The sequence below is a fragment of the Periophthalmus magnuspinnatus genome, chromosome 4 (assembly GCF_009829125.3).
Source record: "Periophthalmus magnuspinnatus isolate fPerMag1 chromosome 4, fPerMag1.2.pri, whole genome shotgun sequence".
Lineage (NCBI taxonomy): Eukaryota > Metazoa > Chordata > Actinopteri > Gobiiformes > Gobiidae > Periophthalmus > Periophthalmus magnuspinnatus.
The window spans coordinates 8,097,914-8,115,189 of NC_047129.1; the positions used below are offsets into that span (position 1 = coordinate 8,097,914).

Genomic DNA, 17,276 nt, shown 5'->3' on the forward strand with positions numbered 1-17,276 from the left:
TATCGTGTTTAATGTTCCGTGCGATTCTGTTTTTATTCTTATATTTTATTTTTTTTTTTTTAATGAACATTACGGTCTTAGTTCTCGTTTATAACAAAATGCAGCATTCATTATCACATTTCCTCTACATTTGCTTTCATCTGTGGATCGTTTTCGCTGTGCAGTTTAGATGCTTTGACAGAATGAAAACTGTTGTGATTTTTTTCCTTGTCTTGCTGTGCCCGGTGGAGCGCAGACTCCTGATGACGGAGGAGAGGTAGAAGAAGACACTGGGAGCTGCCAGCATCGTCTCATACTGACGGAGGACACAAAGGTGCGGAAATATCCTGCTCTTTCTCACCTTGCGGATCTTACACATGGACTTTATTCGTAATAATAGTAATATCACGTTTTCAGTTCGCTAATATGGCTGCGTAGATCGTGTTAGTCACGGCGAAGTTATATGAATGCTAATGCACATTAGCTAGTTGTGCTAGCACAGATAGCTGTTGCTACTGCATCTCTATTGGTGGCAGTGAGCTAATGTTAGCAGCCGGCTAGCATCTGGTGTCATAATTTAACCATACCTGAACCTGTTGGTGTTTTGCAGCCGCGGTGCCTTAGATTGAACAGTTGGAGATTATTAGCATGTGATAAACCGACTCTAATGCTGGTGCTGTGGTCGTGTATGTGCCGCTCGTCTTTGATGGTTTGACAGCTCCGTGTCCGCGATATGGAGACGCCGGGGAGGATAGTCATCACACCGGACGCCCTGGACTTCACCGTGGAAAACGTAGAGAAGGTCAGTGCCTCGTCCACATTTGATTCTCTTAAGAAGTTTGCTATTATGTCAGATTATGCGTAGTAACAGTGATTGGTTATCTCTGTTGACACGTGTCTGTTTGCAAGACATTTCCAGTATCCAAAAGATAGTGCTGTCAACTTAATTATTTTGGTGTTGTTACCATGATGTGATTTGAGTATCTGCGTTGTGGGGGACACTGTTGACTGGTGGGTGCGCCTGGTTGCTGTGATAAATGTCTCTGTTGGGTGGCCACTGGCTGGGGCACAAGAGAATAGACGAAAAGGGTGGGGAGCCCGCACACCGGGGAGAGAGGTGGAGTATGCAATGCACTGTGACGAGTGAAGGATGGCGGGACAGGTTCTGACTGAGGAGATGGTAAGTTTAGGCGGCCAGTGGGACAGATGTGATCTTGTGGAAAATGAGCCACATTCCAGCTGAGACAAAGTACATCTTAAGACGGACAAATAACCAAAGTGAGAAGACACCAGGATGTTGGCAATTTGGATGTCAATGTGTACATTTCCTTACCTATCTCACAAGTGTCCTATTGGAGACTAAATTCTGGTTAAATTGTCTTTTTTTTTTAAAAAGAGAAAAAAAAACATGTTCGAGATGGTGGTCCCTGCTCCAGTAGAAATAGAAAGAGCTTTGTTCAATTCTTCCGTCTTCGTTTCTTAAAACAAAGTAGCACATTGTCACCATCCTGCAGTGCATAATGAGAGGCTATATATACGCATTACATTTTGGCATTGTCAACAAACAAATGAATTTGCCACACAGCTTAAAAGAAAGTTTGATTTTAACCGCTTGTTCTTTTGAGACAGAATAAACCCATGGGTTAAGACAATATTAAATAAAGGTGGCTTTAAAAATTTCTCATTACACTTTAATTGCCAATAAATGTAATCGTAATATTAAAAGACAGTGGAGTGTTATACCAATGCTTTCTTTTGGTTAGAGTGGATGTAATTGTGGGCCAAAAAAGTAATACAAGTCATGAAATGTAAGTGTGCTTTGCCAACTACTAATAACTAGTAACTAGTAACGAATTAGCTATTTTCATGTAGGTTATGTTTCATTAACCTTTCTTGTTTTCATGCTCATTTAGTTTACAATTAACCAATTGCCCTTGTGATCTTGGCATGTGTACATCCTGTATTTGTAATATACATTTCCTACATTCTGTCTTGTTGTCAAGCCAACTGGGACATATTTACACAAACCGCTTACCTTTTCCACATACACAATTACAGGTGTGTGAGCGCCACTGTGTTAACTGTGTCTTCAGCAAAGTGGCTTTTATTATAATCTACACTATGAGTACATGGTTCTTCTTGATATTAAATGTAAGGCATATCTCTGCTTCATTGTTACCCCCGGGGCTCATTAGAAATAGAATCACACCATCTCCCGTCGTGTGGCGTGTGAACAGATGGTGGACCCTGCTACAAAGCACCACCTCACCACTGTGTCTTCTCCTCCTGATGAAGCAGCCTGAGGATAATCACCTCAGACAGTGGCTGCCAATGCTGTGCCACCCCTGGTTAAACATGGGCTTTCAGAGAGCGTCCTCCTCTTGTTGGTTTTCGGCTTTACCAATGATTAAGACTACATAGAGGGGAGAAGTTATTACAATAAGATGGCTGTTGAATGGTTGGCTGTCTCTATGAGAAGATTAAAGCCACTAAATGAGCAGACTGTTTTGTGTCTTTGATAATAAGCCTTGGGAGGACAGTTGCAGTCACACAAAGACATGGCATGGTTCAGAATTGGACACAGAGAGGTTTACCATTGAACTGCGGACCACAGTAATGATCTGATTCTTCTTTGAAGTCGGTCTCTTACAAAAAAGGTTATGGCACCTGAGCAGCAAAACAACTTTCACAACTATATTCATCTTTATCATTTGTTTGATTGTTTCTTATGTATGTGGCTAATGCTGAAAGCAGTCTTTAATTTCCTCCATTTAATTTTAAATCAGTCCTTTGTAACAGTATATTTATTTTAGTATTACAAGAAATTTATATATATATATATATATATATATATATATATATATATATATATATATTTTTTTTTTTTTTTTTTTTTTTTTTTGCTATTTATTTTTGATAATGGCATAAAGTTATAACATGAAGTTCATTTAAAATATTACATATTAGATGAAGCATGTATCTTTTATTAACCAGATACAAGCTCTGCACATCCGAAAACCACCTCCTTAACACCATGTTCAGAGCCAGCACCAGTTTTAGGACTTAGTAATAAAAATAAAAATCTTTCACTAAATGTTGGTTACAGACACACTTGCACTGCAGGATGGCTAACGACAAACGATCACCACCTGACACTCCCCTCCTTCATCAGCCATTGATGTAATATTGATATTCATCCCTAGCGCTTCAGCATTGTACCCTTCCCATCGTGTCTGCACCACAGTCATTAATCCTACCTGTTACAGAGAGTGTCTAAGAAAGAGCTAGACTGACATGAAGACCGTATATTGCTGGATGGACAGCTGTAGCTTGAGGGAAACTTTAGTAATAGAAAGATAGCTGTAGAAAGTAGGACTGCTGCTTGTAGCAGAATTGATGTGATCAGGCTTCAGGGAAAGACAAGAATCAGAAGTACACAGAATGGATTTTTCTCCCTGTGCTGCCTTAGAGACGCTTAGAGGTGGTTGCCAGTGGTTTTAAGTTCAGTGAGCTTTTGCATATGCTGGAGAGTGTGAGACAGAAAGGGGGCTTATTAGCAGCACTGTGCATAGACCAGACTAGATCTTCTGACAGGATTAGAGGTGGCTGTTTAATTAATGCTTCCTTCGCCTGTCTTTTATTCGTCTCTCCCACGCCCATTCTTCATGTGTTTTTCTTTTCATAGCATCATCTCCCTCTTTCTCCTCGCACTCAAATTACTTCTCAAATTACTTTGAACTATACCTCAGAGAGTGCTGCTATTTTCAGGTCAATGCTCTCTGCTTCACCACTTTTCTGACATAAACTGCTTATCTTGGTTTGTACTGTTTTACCTGATTACTGTCAAATACACACACCTGAACATGAACATTGATTCGTGTGCAAAATATTAATATGTTGTTCTTCTCCATCCCAGGCCCTCCATCAGCTTTACTATGACCCGAATATAGACAACAAAAATCTGGCACAGAAATGGCTGATGCAGGCCCAGGTCTCACCTCAGGCCTGGCAGTTTTGTTGGGCTCTCCTTGGCCCAGACAAGGTACACTGTCTCATTTATTAAATATAATAGTACATGTTGCTAACTCATAGGAAGATTTGAATTAAAATAATATTGGGAGCCACTATGTACTATATTTTTATGAAACAGTAACTACTTGATTTTAGCCACAGAAGTAATCCTATACAAGGAGTTAATTTACCTTTCTGATTAACTAATCAGCTTGTCAATGTCACAATTTTTATTAGTAAAAACAGTATTTCATTGGAAGTGGATTGATTGTTATTGTTTATGAACAATTTTATAAAATCCCTTCCTACATACATGTTTTTTTGGGTTTTTTTACTGTAAAGCTTGTGTTTAAGTTATACAGTTTTTACTCTGTCCACAGGTGCCGGAGATTCAGTACTTTGGTGCCAGTGCACTCCACACCAAGATCTCTCGGTACTGGTCAGACATTCCCACAGACCAGTACGAGTCTCTGAAAAGTCAGCTGTTTTCACAAATTGCCTGCTTCTCCAGCGGCTCCAAGATGGTGCTCACCCGACTGTGTGTGGCCCTGGCATCTCTGGCCTTGAACACGATGCCAGAGGCCTGGCCCAGTGCTGTATCAGAGATGGTGCGGGTGTTTCAGGAGGAGGGGGGTGGGGTGGATGGGCGGGCACGCTGCCTTGCCCTGCTTGAGCTGCTCACGGTGCTCCCTGAAGAGTTTCAGACCAGCCGACTGCCACAGTATCGCAAGGGACAGGTGAGGAAGCCATGGAAGCAGACATTATTTTGATACTGGGGAAAAGCTTGATACCAATTTTGCAATTCAAATTAAACATTTTTTTTAAAAATGCTATAACATAGATTCAGTAGTATTCATTTCTCCTTGGAAATCCCCATAGCATAATTAAAATTGTATGCAATACACATAACACAATATTTGTTACCATGTGGGCATAATACTTCAGAAACAACAAGACCAAGAATGTACATATCATTGTATCATTATCTATTTAATTTTTCTTGGAATGATAGTTTTGGTGTTAATTTAGGTAACAATTGTTGGTATCAATTGTTTTTATACTACAATATAATCCTTTTTGTTGGCCTCTCATGTTTAAATGTAGTGGTACAACAGTTTAACCCAGTTTCTTTCTGGCTGTAGGTTCGGGGTGCCTTGGGGAAAGAGTGGGGGGCAGTGTGTCCTTTGCTTCAGCAGCTGTTGCAGCGGACAGATAGTCCTGGGGCAGTGAAGGCTCGGGTGCTGCGCTGCCTGTCGTCATGGGTGCTGCTGGATGTGCCTATAAACGAGAGCGAGAGCCTGGTGCACGACTGCTTTAGTGCCCTGTCTGACCCGGAGCTCTTCGACACGGCTGTAGAGGCCATTGTCAATGCCATCTCACAGCCTGACTCCCAAAGGTGCGCTTATGTGCCACTGTGTGTGGTAAAATAACATCAAAATTATTATTCTTGGAGAAATGTAACTGTTATGGAAGAGAATAAAGAGATTTTCACTTAGTAATGATGACAAAAAGTAAAGAATATATAACTATAAATATGTAAACAATCACAGTTATGTTTATGGATAAATTTACATTAGAGATATTACTGATATTGTTGATACAGTGTGGTCAAATCCGCCGTAATGAGAACAATGTGGACGAAGGAGGTAAAGGGTAAACTGAGTGGGGCGGGCGCTGGGTGGGCATAGAGGAACCATGATGAGGGTTTATCAGGGAGTGCTGACAGCCAGAGGGAGCAGGGCAGCATTTCCCGGTCCGCTGCCGTTGCTATGGTTACAGATCTAGGGAGATGTCATCGTGCCCTGGTTGATTCAGACAAGGCAGGCACCCATTACTCCCTCCCTGGAGGGAGAGAGGACCCAGATGATGGGGTGCACCAAAAGAAAAAGTGCTAGAAGAGAAGTGTCAGTGTCAGCTGTGCACATATAAGACAATATTGTGATGTAGCATTCCTATGGAGTGCAGCACTGTGACTGCTATAATGCTGTGGAGATGGTGGTGGTAACTGGAATTGTTTTGTTTTTTTACTTTGATTAATATAAGTTAAATTTACTGTCTGCTATTTGCAGAGGTTCAATAAATAGGGGCAAGATATTACAATTGTTCATGCATTTCAGTGAAGAGTCTTATTTATTATGCATTATTTAAATTAATGATAATTGATCTTGTTCTTCTTTAATCACTTTTATGGTACTATGTACTTAATATGGCTCCTTGTCCCATGTTTGCTTTTCTGTTTAAAATCATACCCATCAACTCACTTGGGGGATACCATTGGTCCAGCTGCATCCTGTTGCCTGGCAACCCATTTCCCCATCCTCTGAGTGTGTTGCAGTAATTGCAGAGGGGCTCATGGGTGGGGACAGAGAAGGGGTGACAGGGAGGGGGATAGATGATAAAGGAGGGAGGAGCGAGATGGAAAATGTAATACATTGTGAAAATGTAATTGTAGTTGGACCAGGGAATACAGCAGTGTCTTTGGTCAGTTTCCCTAATGCTATCTTTAAGATGAATGGGAAAAGACATACAAATTCATTTTATAGATTTAATCTAATCATACTCTCTGGAAGCCCCCATTTTAAAGCTTAGAGTACATGACCTGCATCTCATAAGTGCCTTGTTAAAAATGAATGATTTTCTGAGTGCACAGCGACCACACACCCACAGTAAGTTTAGTGCATTTAGTTTGACCTCTCTCAGAGCGGGTTGAACAGCTAAAATAATACAATGTCTTTGAATACAAAGTCACCCGCCTCTTTTGTCGAGTCTCGTCACTTCTTAGTGGGGAGGGGCTCTCAGTGGAGAATGCTGAGTCAGTGTGGGCTGTTGTTTTGGGATGTAAGCTGTATAAAACACAGCCACATATCTACCCTGCACTTTATAGAAGCACCCTAGGGAAATTAAAGTAAAAACAGTGCCCCAGACTGACAGAGGAAATGCACTTCACCGACAGATCAGAAACTTCAGATGAGCAATATTGTTTTCTTTTGTATAAAACAAGAGCAACTTTGCAGTGATTTAAATTGTTTGTGTTGTTTCTGCTGCTCTGAGCTGTAACACTGGGTTTATGAGGCTGTTTAACAGATTAATTTATGGTAAAGTGGCACAACCTTTTAGTGTCATTGATGAATATGCACACAGTTCCTGGTGTGCTTCTCAAAGACAAAGCTGAGTTCGTTCAAGCCCCTGGGGTTGACACATGTTGTATGGCTCATACTCACAGCTGAACACCATATCCGCTGTGACATTCAGATGCACAGCTCCCTCTGAAATGTCACCCTCTCACTCTTGACATTACGGGTGACTGCAGGATTTCTATGTTATTTGGAGAGACCTCACTCTGTCCTGAGGAGTGGACGAGCTCAGTTCTCTGTAAAATTTGTATCTCAGCACATGTGTCTGAGCTGAAGTGAGGAGAATTAAAGATGGCTGAGACAGCATGAAGAAGACAGGACAATAACTGACAGCTGCACAGTAGAGCAGTTCAGATTAACCAATCCCTGTATTGGTGTGTGTGTGTGTGTGGGGGTGTGTGGGGGGGTGTGCGTGTGTGTGTGTGTGTGTGCACCAGAATATCCCAGAAAAACTTCTGACTACAGGGTCAGTAGTAATGGATTTTAAGCAAAATATAAAAATGATATATTTATCAGCATTAATCTAAGACACTGAGTGTTTTTAACGTAATTTTCTTTGCTACGGATTCTCTGTGTTTTTCCCAATACAGATACACAAACACTTTACTGAAAATGGTTCCCCAAGTGCTTGCCCTTCAGGACCAGCTCCGAGAGGCGGTACAGACTGGAGACATGGAGACCTGTCATGGCATCTGCAGGATTGCGGTCACACTTGGGGAAAATCACTCCAGGTTTGTGCCTTGTTATTCATACCAAATAATGAGTTCTGAATGAGTTTTTCTCTTCATTCTTTCTTTTCTGTTTGATTTGAAGAGCTCTTCTAGAGCAGGTGGACCACTGGCAGAGCTTCCTGGCTTTAGTCAACATGATCATGTTTTGTACTGGCATTCCAGGCCACTATCCAGTTAACGAAACTACCAGTTCCCTAACACTTACTTTTTGGTACACCTTACAAGTAGGTATTTGTGATATCTGTTATGTATGTGGATAATAGTGAGTAAAGGCCTAGTTTGTCACTGATGTGTTTCCTTCTACCTTTGGCAGGATGAAATCATGTCCTTTGAGTCGGACAAGCAGACGGTGTATCTGCAGGTCTACAGGCCGGTCTATTTTCAGCTGGTGGATGTGCTGCTCCATAAAGCACAGTTCCCCTCAGACGAGGAGTACGCCTCGTGGTCCTCTGACGAAAAGGAACAGTTCAGAATCTACCGGTATGAAATTATTTCCATCACTATTTTGTACACTACATGTTCAGCCCCTTAGTGACAGCACAAGTGTTTCAGAAATAGCTTCCTGACAAGAAGATTGTTCAGCAAATGAGTGTGTTTTTCTCTAATAGACTCCCACTAGACTCTCTGCTGAGAAAGCAAAATCTGCCTGGCAGTGAAATTACCAGATACTGTTTCAAGAGGGTGTGTGAATATCTTTCAGGGTGGACATCTCCGACACCCTCATGTATGTGTATGAGATGCTGGGAGCTGAGCTGCTGAGTAACCTCTATGACAAACTAGGACGACTGCTCACCAACACAGAACAACCCACATCATGGCAGGTGGGTTAGACAGAGTTTACACAATGCGCTTTAGTATAAACTATTTTAAAAATATATGTTTTTGAACTTGACTTTGATGTTTCCTTCAGCACACTGAGGCTTTGCTCTATGGCTTCCAGTCCATAGCCGAGACAATAGATGTGAATTACTCAGATGTTATTCCCGGTTTAATAGGACTCATCCCTAGAATAAATATCAACAATGTGCAGCTCGCCGACACAGTCATGTTCACTATTGGTAAGACAAAGCCACTTCCTAAAGATCCTTCCTAAAACAGACTACAGACCAGGTTATCTCACTGAGTGTCTAAACTCTTCCTAGGTGCTCTGGCTGAGTGGTTGGCGGACCACCCGGTCATGCTTAGCAGTGTACTGCCTTTGGTGCTCCAGGCCTTAGGAAACCCTGACCTCTCTGTATCTTCAGTCTCTACTTTAAAGAAAATCTGTAGAGAGTGTAAATATGACCTGCCACCCTACGCAACCAATATAGTAGCTGTTTCTCAGGTATGATAATTCATTTATAAGATTCACTTTATTGATTTCATATTAGTATAATCTTCATAGTATCTTTTATAGATATTTGTCACACTATTGAATATATTTGTACTGTATGAGTGAAGGTTTGGGGTGCTCTATTTATTTTATTCAATTTTTTTCTTCAAGGAGGTACTTATAAAACAAATCCATAAGGTAAGGAAATATTCAGTGTTTTTATAGAATCTACTGTGCTGTTTGTTGGCGTGTTAACATAGCTCTTCTCTCTCTGCTACCTGTCATTCCGCCTTTTCAGACCAGTCAGTGTATGTGGCTGATGCAGGCTCTTGGCTTCCTGCTATCGGCGCTCCCAGTGGAGGACATCTTAAGGAACCTTCACTCCCTCATCACCCCTTACATTCAGCAGCTCGAGAAACTGGCGGATGAAACGGTACGAGAGCACAAACGGCACACAAACAACAAAGCCATGCACGGTTGGAGTCAAGCCAATCAGAACAGCCCTTGTGTCTGCGTGGTGTCACCGCGGTAGAACATTTCTCTGCGGGACCAGATGGTTTTGACCTTGTGCTTTGGGCGAGTGATTCATATATAGGGACAGAAAGAATTGATTACTTTTTATAACACCAGTACTCTAAGGGTGAGCGATTTAAAAAAAAAATGTAATTGTGATTTTTTTTATGAGCCTTGATATTAGATTTGCAATTTATTTTGTAAAATCAAGATCAAGTTCATAGTACACATTTGAAACACCCAGGGGCATTTACACCTGAAGAGAAGACTATACAAGGTTGTACAAGTTACTTTACATTTATTTATTTATTTATTTATTTATTTTTAATTGTATTATCTAAATAATTGTAGCCCTAACTGTAACCATTAAAAATGGTCGGACAATTATAAGGTGTTCCAGTGATATTAGTGAGGATTTTAGTCCTTATCACACATGATTATTGTATTGTAACTGATACTTGGACTGTAGTCTGAGCATCAAATTTTCTTTCTCAAATATCAGATGATTTGTAGGCCAGCGTGCTTGAAGATATAAATAAAGCAAGGAGACAATCTAAAAATACTTTATTTAATATTTGCTGATTCCATCTCTGAAGCCTTTTAATCTTTGTCAGTTCATTCTCACAATATGCGCACACTCACACTGTTGTAACGCATCCATCTTTTCTCACTTCCTCCGTTCTCATTGTTTTCTGTCTGGCTTTTTGATCTATTGCCATTACATCAGACTATGAAATTGGCTGCCTGTGTCTAGAATATGATGAATAGTGGCACCTAGTGGTTAGACCTTTAGGTTAAGAATAAAATGGGGTCGAATGATCCCAAGTGGGTGATCTCATACCTGTAGCTAGTGCTGCCCTTGAAGACATTTAAGACCATTTTTGTTTGAAACCAGCAATAGATTAGGTTTTTTGCTATTTATTTCCCAGAAACTTTGGGGAAATTAAATATATTATCTTGTTCTTTCAGCCAAATCCATCCAATAAGCTAGCCATTATCCATATCTTGGGCCTGCTGTCTAACCTGTTTACGACACTGGACATCAGCAAACAGGACGATGACTCAGGGGATGGCTCTGCGCCTCCTGTCAAGTCCACTCCACAACCACCTGGTCCCAACCCGGTCAGTCCCTGCACAAATAACATTGTAAATCTGTTATCATTATTTAAACTGATTCATTTTAGTCAATTGAATGCCATGAAATACATGTGTTTGTGAACCGTGAATATTCCTATATCTTGTTTGTTGTAAAACAAAGTAAAAAGTAGTTTTTTGACTGGCACACAGGTGGATAAAATTGTATTGTTCTGTATATTTTTGTTTTAGGTGGTAGTAGTTTTGCAACAGGTTTTTGCTCTCATACAAAAGGTACTCAGCAAGTGGCTCAATGACTCACAAGTAGTAGAGGTAAAGCTTTTACAGAGCTATCAACTTTCAGTATGTAAAATAAAATAGACACCACTTGAAATCGCTCTTGTGTTAAAGGCGGTGTGCGCAATCTTTGAGAAATCCGTAAAGACCCTGCTTCATGACTTTGCACCGATGGTTTCTCAACTCAGTGAGATGCTTGGACAGATGTACAGCACCATCCCTCAAGCCTCAGCTCTAGACCTCACCAGACAGGTATTTTAAATGTGTATTTTCTTTTCTTGGCTTATTTTTAATTGTTTAGTAACCCATATTATTTCCTTTACCATCACAAAATCTTTCCTTTCTTATGGATATTTAGTTATTGATAAATTATCTCTTTCCTTTTTCAGATGGTACATATCTTTGCCAGTGAGACGGACCATTTTCCGCCCATCAAAGCTCTGTTTGAGCATGTTACCTCAGTAACGCTGTCCATCTTCCAGCAAGGTAGGGGGTATAGCATGGACTGGCCTGAACACTCTGAATGTGCTTCTTATTTTACCAGTCTGCATGTCACAGATATTTTTAAAGGATCAAAACAATAACCAATGCACACGAGGAAAATGTAAAAACCTCATCAAATTGATTAAGCATTGCAAATATGCTTTGCATTCCTGGACTAATTTACTCTGAGCCTGGGGTGGGGGGCGATGAGAATGAGGTCAGTGGATTCCTGACCAACGACCTTTAGACGTTTGCTCATTACTCATTAATGTAACTGCGACCACAAAGGGGCTCTCTGAGATGTGATCAGCACAGGCCTCTGTTTCTTCTGCACAAACTATTGACTTTCATGCATTTGAGATCAATATCCTAATGTCCAGTATATCTCTTACTCCTGTGTTAATTGGAAAATTTGAATGCATAATGTGCACTTTACATGATTAGCAACTTGCTGAGTTGAAGCTTTATAAAATGCTAATGCATGGTGTCCCCTGGGTGCAAAAAGGCCTCAGGTTCCTTTGCTTCTCCCTTTCTGTTTTGTGCCGTCCTCCTGCTTTCACTGGTAATGGCTGCCTCACTTCCTCTAAACTCCTTTCTCTGAGCAGGTGCCCTGGACAGTGTGGGGAGACACAGCACACTTATTCAGCTGGCTGCCACAGAGCTGGTAGTCCTGATGTGAGGGATGCGGCCTGTGCAGCCTGCTCAATAAGACCTGTACCTGGGGTTGAGCGTGATTAAGATATGCAGGGTTTAAAGCAAGACAACAGTTTGGAGTCTGGGAACAACTACAGCTGGCCGCTCACTACAGACACATTTGATTTTGTGTGAGACTGTTTCTCTATGTCTCTTCTTCTGAAATAGTAGTAGCTGCCTGTGGCATACAGCATTTTAGATGTTCTGTAGTTTGTGTCCAGCGAAAGGGAGGACTGACACATTATCCCTGTTAACCTTGTGTGATTGTTGCAACATATTTATGTTTGAATAAAAGGGGAGATTTCTGAATGGACCCTTGTTTATAACCTGACCCCTGAAGCACTGTACAATGTAATGAGCTGTGCGGCTGGGGAGCAGGTTTAAGGCTTGTTCAGGTTGGGTGTCCCTGTCCTAACCTAAGACAGTAGCAGAGGTGCCTCCTGGGTTCCCACTCCAAACCCACTTTTGTTTCTTTAGGTTGGTTCTTTTTCTCTCGTTACTTCTTTGATTTTCTCCAGACAGTCCCATGTCTCTGTCCTCTGCCTGTTTTTGTTTTTGGTTGGTCTGTCCCTCAAAGACTCTGCCAAAGCTTCATATGCCCCTTCTCCCCTTTGTTCCTTATACGCGTGTGAATTATTTCTATGAGATATTTTGAGTTCTCTTTGATTTCCACATGACTGTTGAATCTATTCAGTTGCTGTTTGTATATTATTCTTAGTCTTTTATGATTTCTTAAGTTTCATCTTTATTATATTTTAGGACCCAGGGATCATCCTGATATTGTTGATTCATTTATGCAACTCCAAGCTCAGGTGTGTTTTTGGTTTCTTATTTCATTCACTTTGGGTTTCTCTCTCTCTTTTCCTGATTTCTTCCTGATTCTCTGTCTACCCCTCTCCCTGTCCTCTGGGCCTTAGTGTGCCCCATCATAAAGGCGAGGCAATGGAATGACATACAAGGGTATCTTTAAGAGCTGTGGAGTTGAATAGTCACATTAACACGTAGTCACATTTGCTTCACTTTATATACACAACAGATTGTATTAATCATGTCATAGGATAGGGGTGAGTGATATAAAATAAATACAATAAAAATGAATTCTATTGATAACCAAATAATATTTTTTGCAATGTGCTAACATGCCCAGAGGTTGTTGAGGTTTTGCATAAAACGTGAAAAGACTGTAAAATGTGAAAAATATCTCATTATACTGGTTTAATTGGAAGATCACACTTTTTCTGCATGATTTTCTTTTATTATTATAGATGATATTCTTAATATTCACATTTGCATATTTTCTTATCAGCTTTTTTTTGCACCTGGCGAGTTATCTCCTATGCCCTAAAACTCCTGGAGACAGGACCCATTTACAGGGAAAGAGTATAGTCTTGGTTGGCCAGGCTGGTTTTACTTTGCATGTAGAGGATTTAATGCTTACCTCTTTTATAGGCATTTAATCTCGTCCAGTACAGTGTGGGTCGGAACAAAGAAGTTCCTGGGGTTGAATCTTCAGAGGTGTCTGCAACAGACTTGAATCTGTACTGTTCCACTCTGATAATTTGGAACAGGAAACCTAAGCTATTGGGTCTAATATTGTCACTGACTGGTCTAGTAAATATTTCAGCTCAAATGAAGATTGTGAATTTAGCTTAAGATGATCAATTAGTCTCCCAGCCATGCCCCCCTTTAAGCTCATTCCTGTCCAGAGCCAATTGGAGCCCAAATGAATTAATATTTGATTAATATTAATCAGTTGAGACAAATTGGCTGATGGCTCTTCTGTTTATATTTTTGTCTTCTGTCCTCATCCTACTCTTTGTTTTCTATCTTTGGATAGATCTGCTCTCCATCTCTCTTTCCCTCTCTCCTCCATCTGAATGAGTTCATTACAAGATCAGTTGTATTTATCTGCACACGTTAATTACTCACTTCTGTTGCATTCAGTCCAGTCAACCAAAAACAAGCAAAAGTAATTCTTCAACAATTAGAATAGAATTAAAGCAACAAAGCCAAAGTCATCATTACATTTAGTTTGACTTTCTAATGATTTTATAGTTTAACTTTTTGCTATTTGTTTGTTATACTTTCTTCATTGGACAATTGTTTTGAATAGTTGCATTTATAGCCTGGTGGACAGATTTGTCCTTGGTCTTTTGTTTCAGTCAGATCTTTCTACCAGGCTGACGGGGGATTTGCAGTAGTTCTAGCACAGGTTGAATTTTGTGATGCAGTAATGCTTGGGTTTGACCTACAAAACATGCTCTGTTAAGTGTCTCATGTCCCTTTTAGGCTCTCAAGCGAAAACCCGATTTATTCTTGTCTGAAACTCTTGATGTGAAGGCGGTGTTCCATTGTGGTGAGTGTTATTATCCTGTATTGTATGAATATACAGTAGTTATATCGATGTGATACCCATAAACCACTCTCACTTTACTGATGTTTGGCTCTGCTTTAGGAATCTTGTCGCTAAAGTTTCCAGAGGCTCCAACTGTCAAGTCAACTTGCTTCTTCTTTGTGAGCTCATTATACAAAGGTTCAAATACATGATTTTTCACTTGTGGTTATGTTAAAATTCTGTTTTGCCTTTTGTAGACTGAGCTGTTACCCCACTGCTATGATGTGCCCCCAGTGGCCAGGATAGTTGAGCAAGAGGGTAAACTGTTGCTTCAGGCAGTTTTGGAGGTGGGTAGCCTCAAAGAGGTAAAAAGCAAGAACCCCAGCCCGCTGTAACTAAAACTGACTTGTTTTTAACTCCAGGGCATTGGGGGCGGAGCATCTCGAAGCCTGATGGACCAGTTTGCAGAAGTGCTATTTGCTCTGAACAAGCACTGTTTTGCACTGCTCAATGTTTGGTTGAAGGAGGCGCTGCAGCCGCCTGGTTTTCCCTCTTCACGGGTCACAACGGAACAGAAAGACCGTTTCTGTCAGCAGATACTTAGGTATCATTAGTGCCCTGTATAGTATGTTGGTGTAGTGTCATAATTGGATTGATCTATGTTTGGTGCCCCCACAGAGAACGAGTAAACAAAAGGAAGGTGAAAGAGATGGTGAAAGAGTTTACTCTACTGTGCCGAGGGCTTCATGGGACAGAGTACGCTGCTGAGTACTGACTTTACTTTGAAGGGTCTCGTAATCATGACCTCTGGATCCCACAGCAGTTATCACACCTATGAAGACAACATGAAATGATTGTAATTACAATACTCCATTCACTGCAGGATGAGACCCACACCGACCTATTATCCACTGTGGCTTTTGGGATGCAGCCCTCTGCTTCAGTTTCTTCTGATTGTTATTTCAAAGTCTTTAGGGGAGCAGCAGTCCCAGCATGCTGCCTTATGTCTCCTATCTTCTCGTTCTGCCTTTCTTGATCTTCCCGTGGTTCTGAGGTTGTTTCCTAGTGATTAGCATTGATATGAAGTGGTAGTGGTATCATACATAACTACTTCAAATGAATTATATTAGTGTACTCTGCATATATATATTTATATATATATACACACACACTTATAAATGTATGGAGGTTGTCAGTCCTGCTGCTAATGACAAGAAGTATGCCAAAAGTTCAAAGAAGGAATCTACAAGAAAAGAAAATCACTAAACAAACTTCACCTGACATGGTTTATAACCTGTTTGCATTTGCCAAATCATTTTTCTGTGACTTGCTTTTGTTGGACTTAACTCCTGATGGTATGAGTGGAGTAAACCAGACTGTTTTGGACTACAGGTCTAATGGTCCCAAATACATTTTCATAATTTCTTAAGCTACATTTACTCTACAGGAAATTGAAATAAATTATTGTAGTTCAAAGATAATAATGTTACAGTAACAAAGAAGGGACAGAAGCGATTAGTTATCCTCAAGTTGAAATGGTTAGTCAATATAATCCTGCAAAAATTAATCAAAATGTGTAAATTATTGTTATTACTGAACACTTGTGTGTTTATAAACATATGTATGCCTGTGTGAAAGGTAATGTGCACTTCCTTTTCACTTGTGCACTTATAATGGACCTACAAATGCATATGTACCCTTATTGTTTTAGCAAAGAGCTTTCATTTTACTATACTCATTTATACTACTCAGCATCTTACCGGGCATATTCTATTTTATCACTACTCAATTACACATATCTTATCATTAAAGGGCCAGTCAGTGATGATCAAATATCATCTATTTATCTATTCTCTACCGACTGTTGCCCTTATGCTTATATGAGTAAGGACCCAAAAAGGTTTTGGGTTACTGCCTTGGAGCGGACCAAGAAGGATTAGGAGTTAGTAGAGAAATGCATTGGGAGTAACACAAATCTTTGCTTAACTGTTCTTGTAAGATATTGTAAGTGAAGTGATGTGATGGTTGTATAAAGTAGAAAGCCCAGTGGATATCTATTAGCACTCAGTCAGCATTGAAATGTACTACTATGTGCTCTAACTTAATCTCAGTCTAATCCTTCTGTCTTATCCAAGGTGCCTGCAAACATGTAGCATGTATATGTGTTTTGTGGGGTGGGGTCCGGGGGCAAGAGACAAGGCAAAGGCATATTGTAGATGCCCAAGAAGATGTAGACTTTGAATCAGCTGTCCTGCCAGTTAGATAAAATAAAACTGTGAATAATTGGTGGCTCTACCTTTGTTCTGCATCAATGAAAGTGGTGGTTGTCACAGTTATTACTAAGTTGTATGTGGAAGAGGGGAGGGCGATATAAAATGTACATTGTTTTTGTACCTTGGCTTTAATTTATTAAATATATCTAAGACTGTAACTGTTGTCTTTTTGAGTGTTTTGGAGTTAGGTTCCATTTTGATAAACACGTGGTGCACATCATTAAAGTAAGTAACAAAACAAGTCCAAACATGCAACAAAATGTCATCTAGTAGTGTGCCAGATGTAAGAACCGCGTTTAAAATATATGATTGTTTATCTTTACTACGTCAATTTCACATGGATGGTATTCCAGTTAAAGTGATCCTTTGTTTTACACCCAGGTCAGGTATGCTCTTCTATAATTGCCCAAACTGAATGAGTTGTTGGTTTTGATCATTAGT

General features: G+C 40.3%; 1 protein-coding gene across 2 annotated transcripts; it reads left to right on the plus strand.

Moving 5' to 3' along the window:
- The first annotated feature begins 223 nt into the window (after positions 1 to 223).
- LOC117393990 (importin-13-like) lies at positions 224 to 16,993 on the plus strand. 2 transcript variants are annotated; one of them, XM_033991992.2, is made up of 23 exons: positions 224 to 313; positions 698 to 781; positions 3,896 to 4,021; positions 4,371 to 4,727; positions 5,133 to 5,386; positions 7,715 to 7,855; positions 7,938 to 8,079; positions 8,169 to 8,335; positions 8,556 to 8,676; positions 8,766 to 8,913; positions 8,998 to 9,179; positions 9,339 to 9,365; positions 9,466 to 9,600; positions 10,650 to 10,802; positions 11,007 to 11,087; positions 11,166 to 11,303; positions 11,441 to 11,537; positions 12,987 to 13,039; positions 14,517 to 14,583; positions 14,683 to 14,741; positions 14,820 to 14,909; positions 14,985 to 15,166; positions 15,241 to 16,993. In XM_033991992.2, exons 2-23 carry the CDS (start codon positions 713 to 715, stop codon positions 15,335 to 15,337), a joined length of 2,886 nt encoding a protein of 961 aa, XP_033847883.1. In that variant the 5' UTR covers positions 224 to 313; positions 698 to 712; the 3' UTR covers positions 15,338 to 16,993. The 2 variants fall into 2 exon arrangements, with proteins under 2 accessions (XP_033847883.1, XP_033847882.1); XM_033991991.2 differs by having other exon boundaries at positions 242 to 313; positions 590 to 781.
- The last annotated feature ends 283 nt before the right edge of the window (positions 16,994 to 17,276 follow it).

Coding starts and splice junctions, on each gene's coding strand:
- LOC117393990 (XM_033991992.2), top strand. CDS start 713: ATGGAGACGCCGGGGAGGATAGTCATCACACCGGACGCCCTGGACTTC. Junction 11,088..11,165: donor ATGACTCACAAGTAGTAGAG/GTAAAGCTTTTA, acceptor CTTGTGTTAAAG/GCGGTGTGCGCAATCTTTGA. Junction 14,742..14,819: donor AGTCAACTTGCTTCTTCTTT/GTGAGCTCATTA, acceptor TGCCTTTTGTAG/ACTGAGCTGTTACCCCACTG.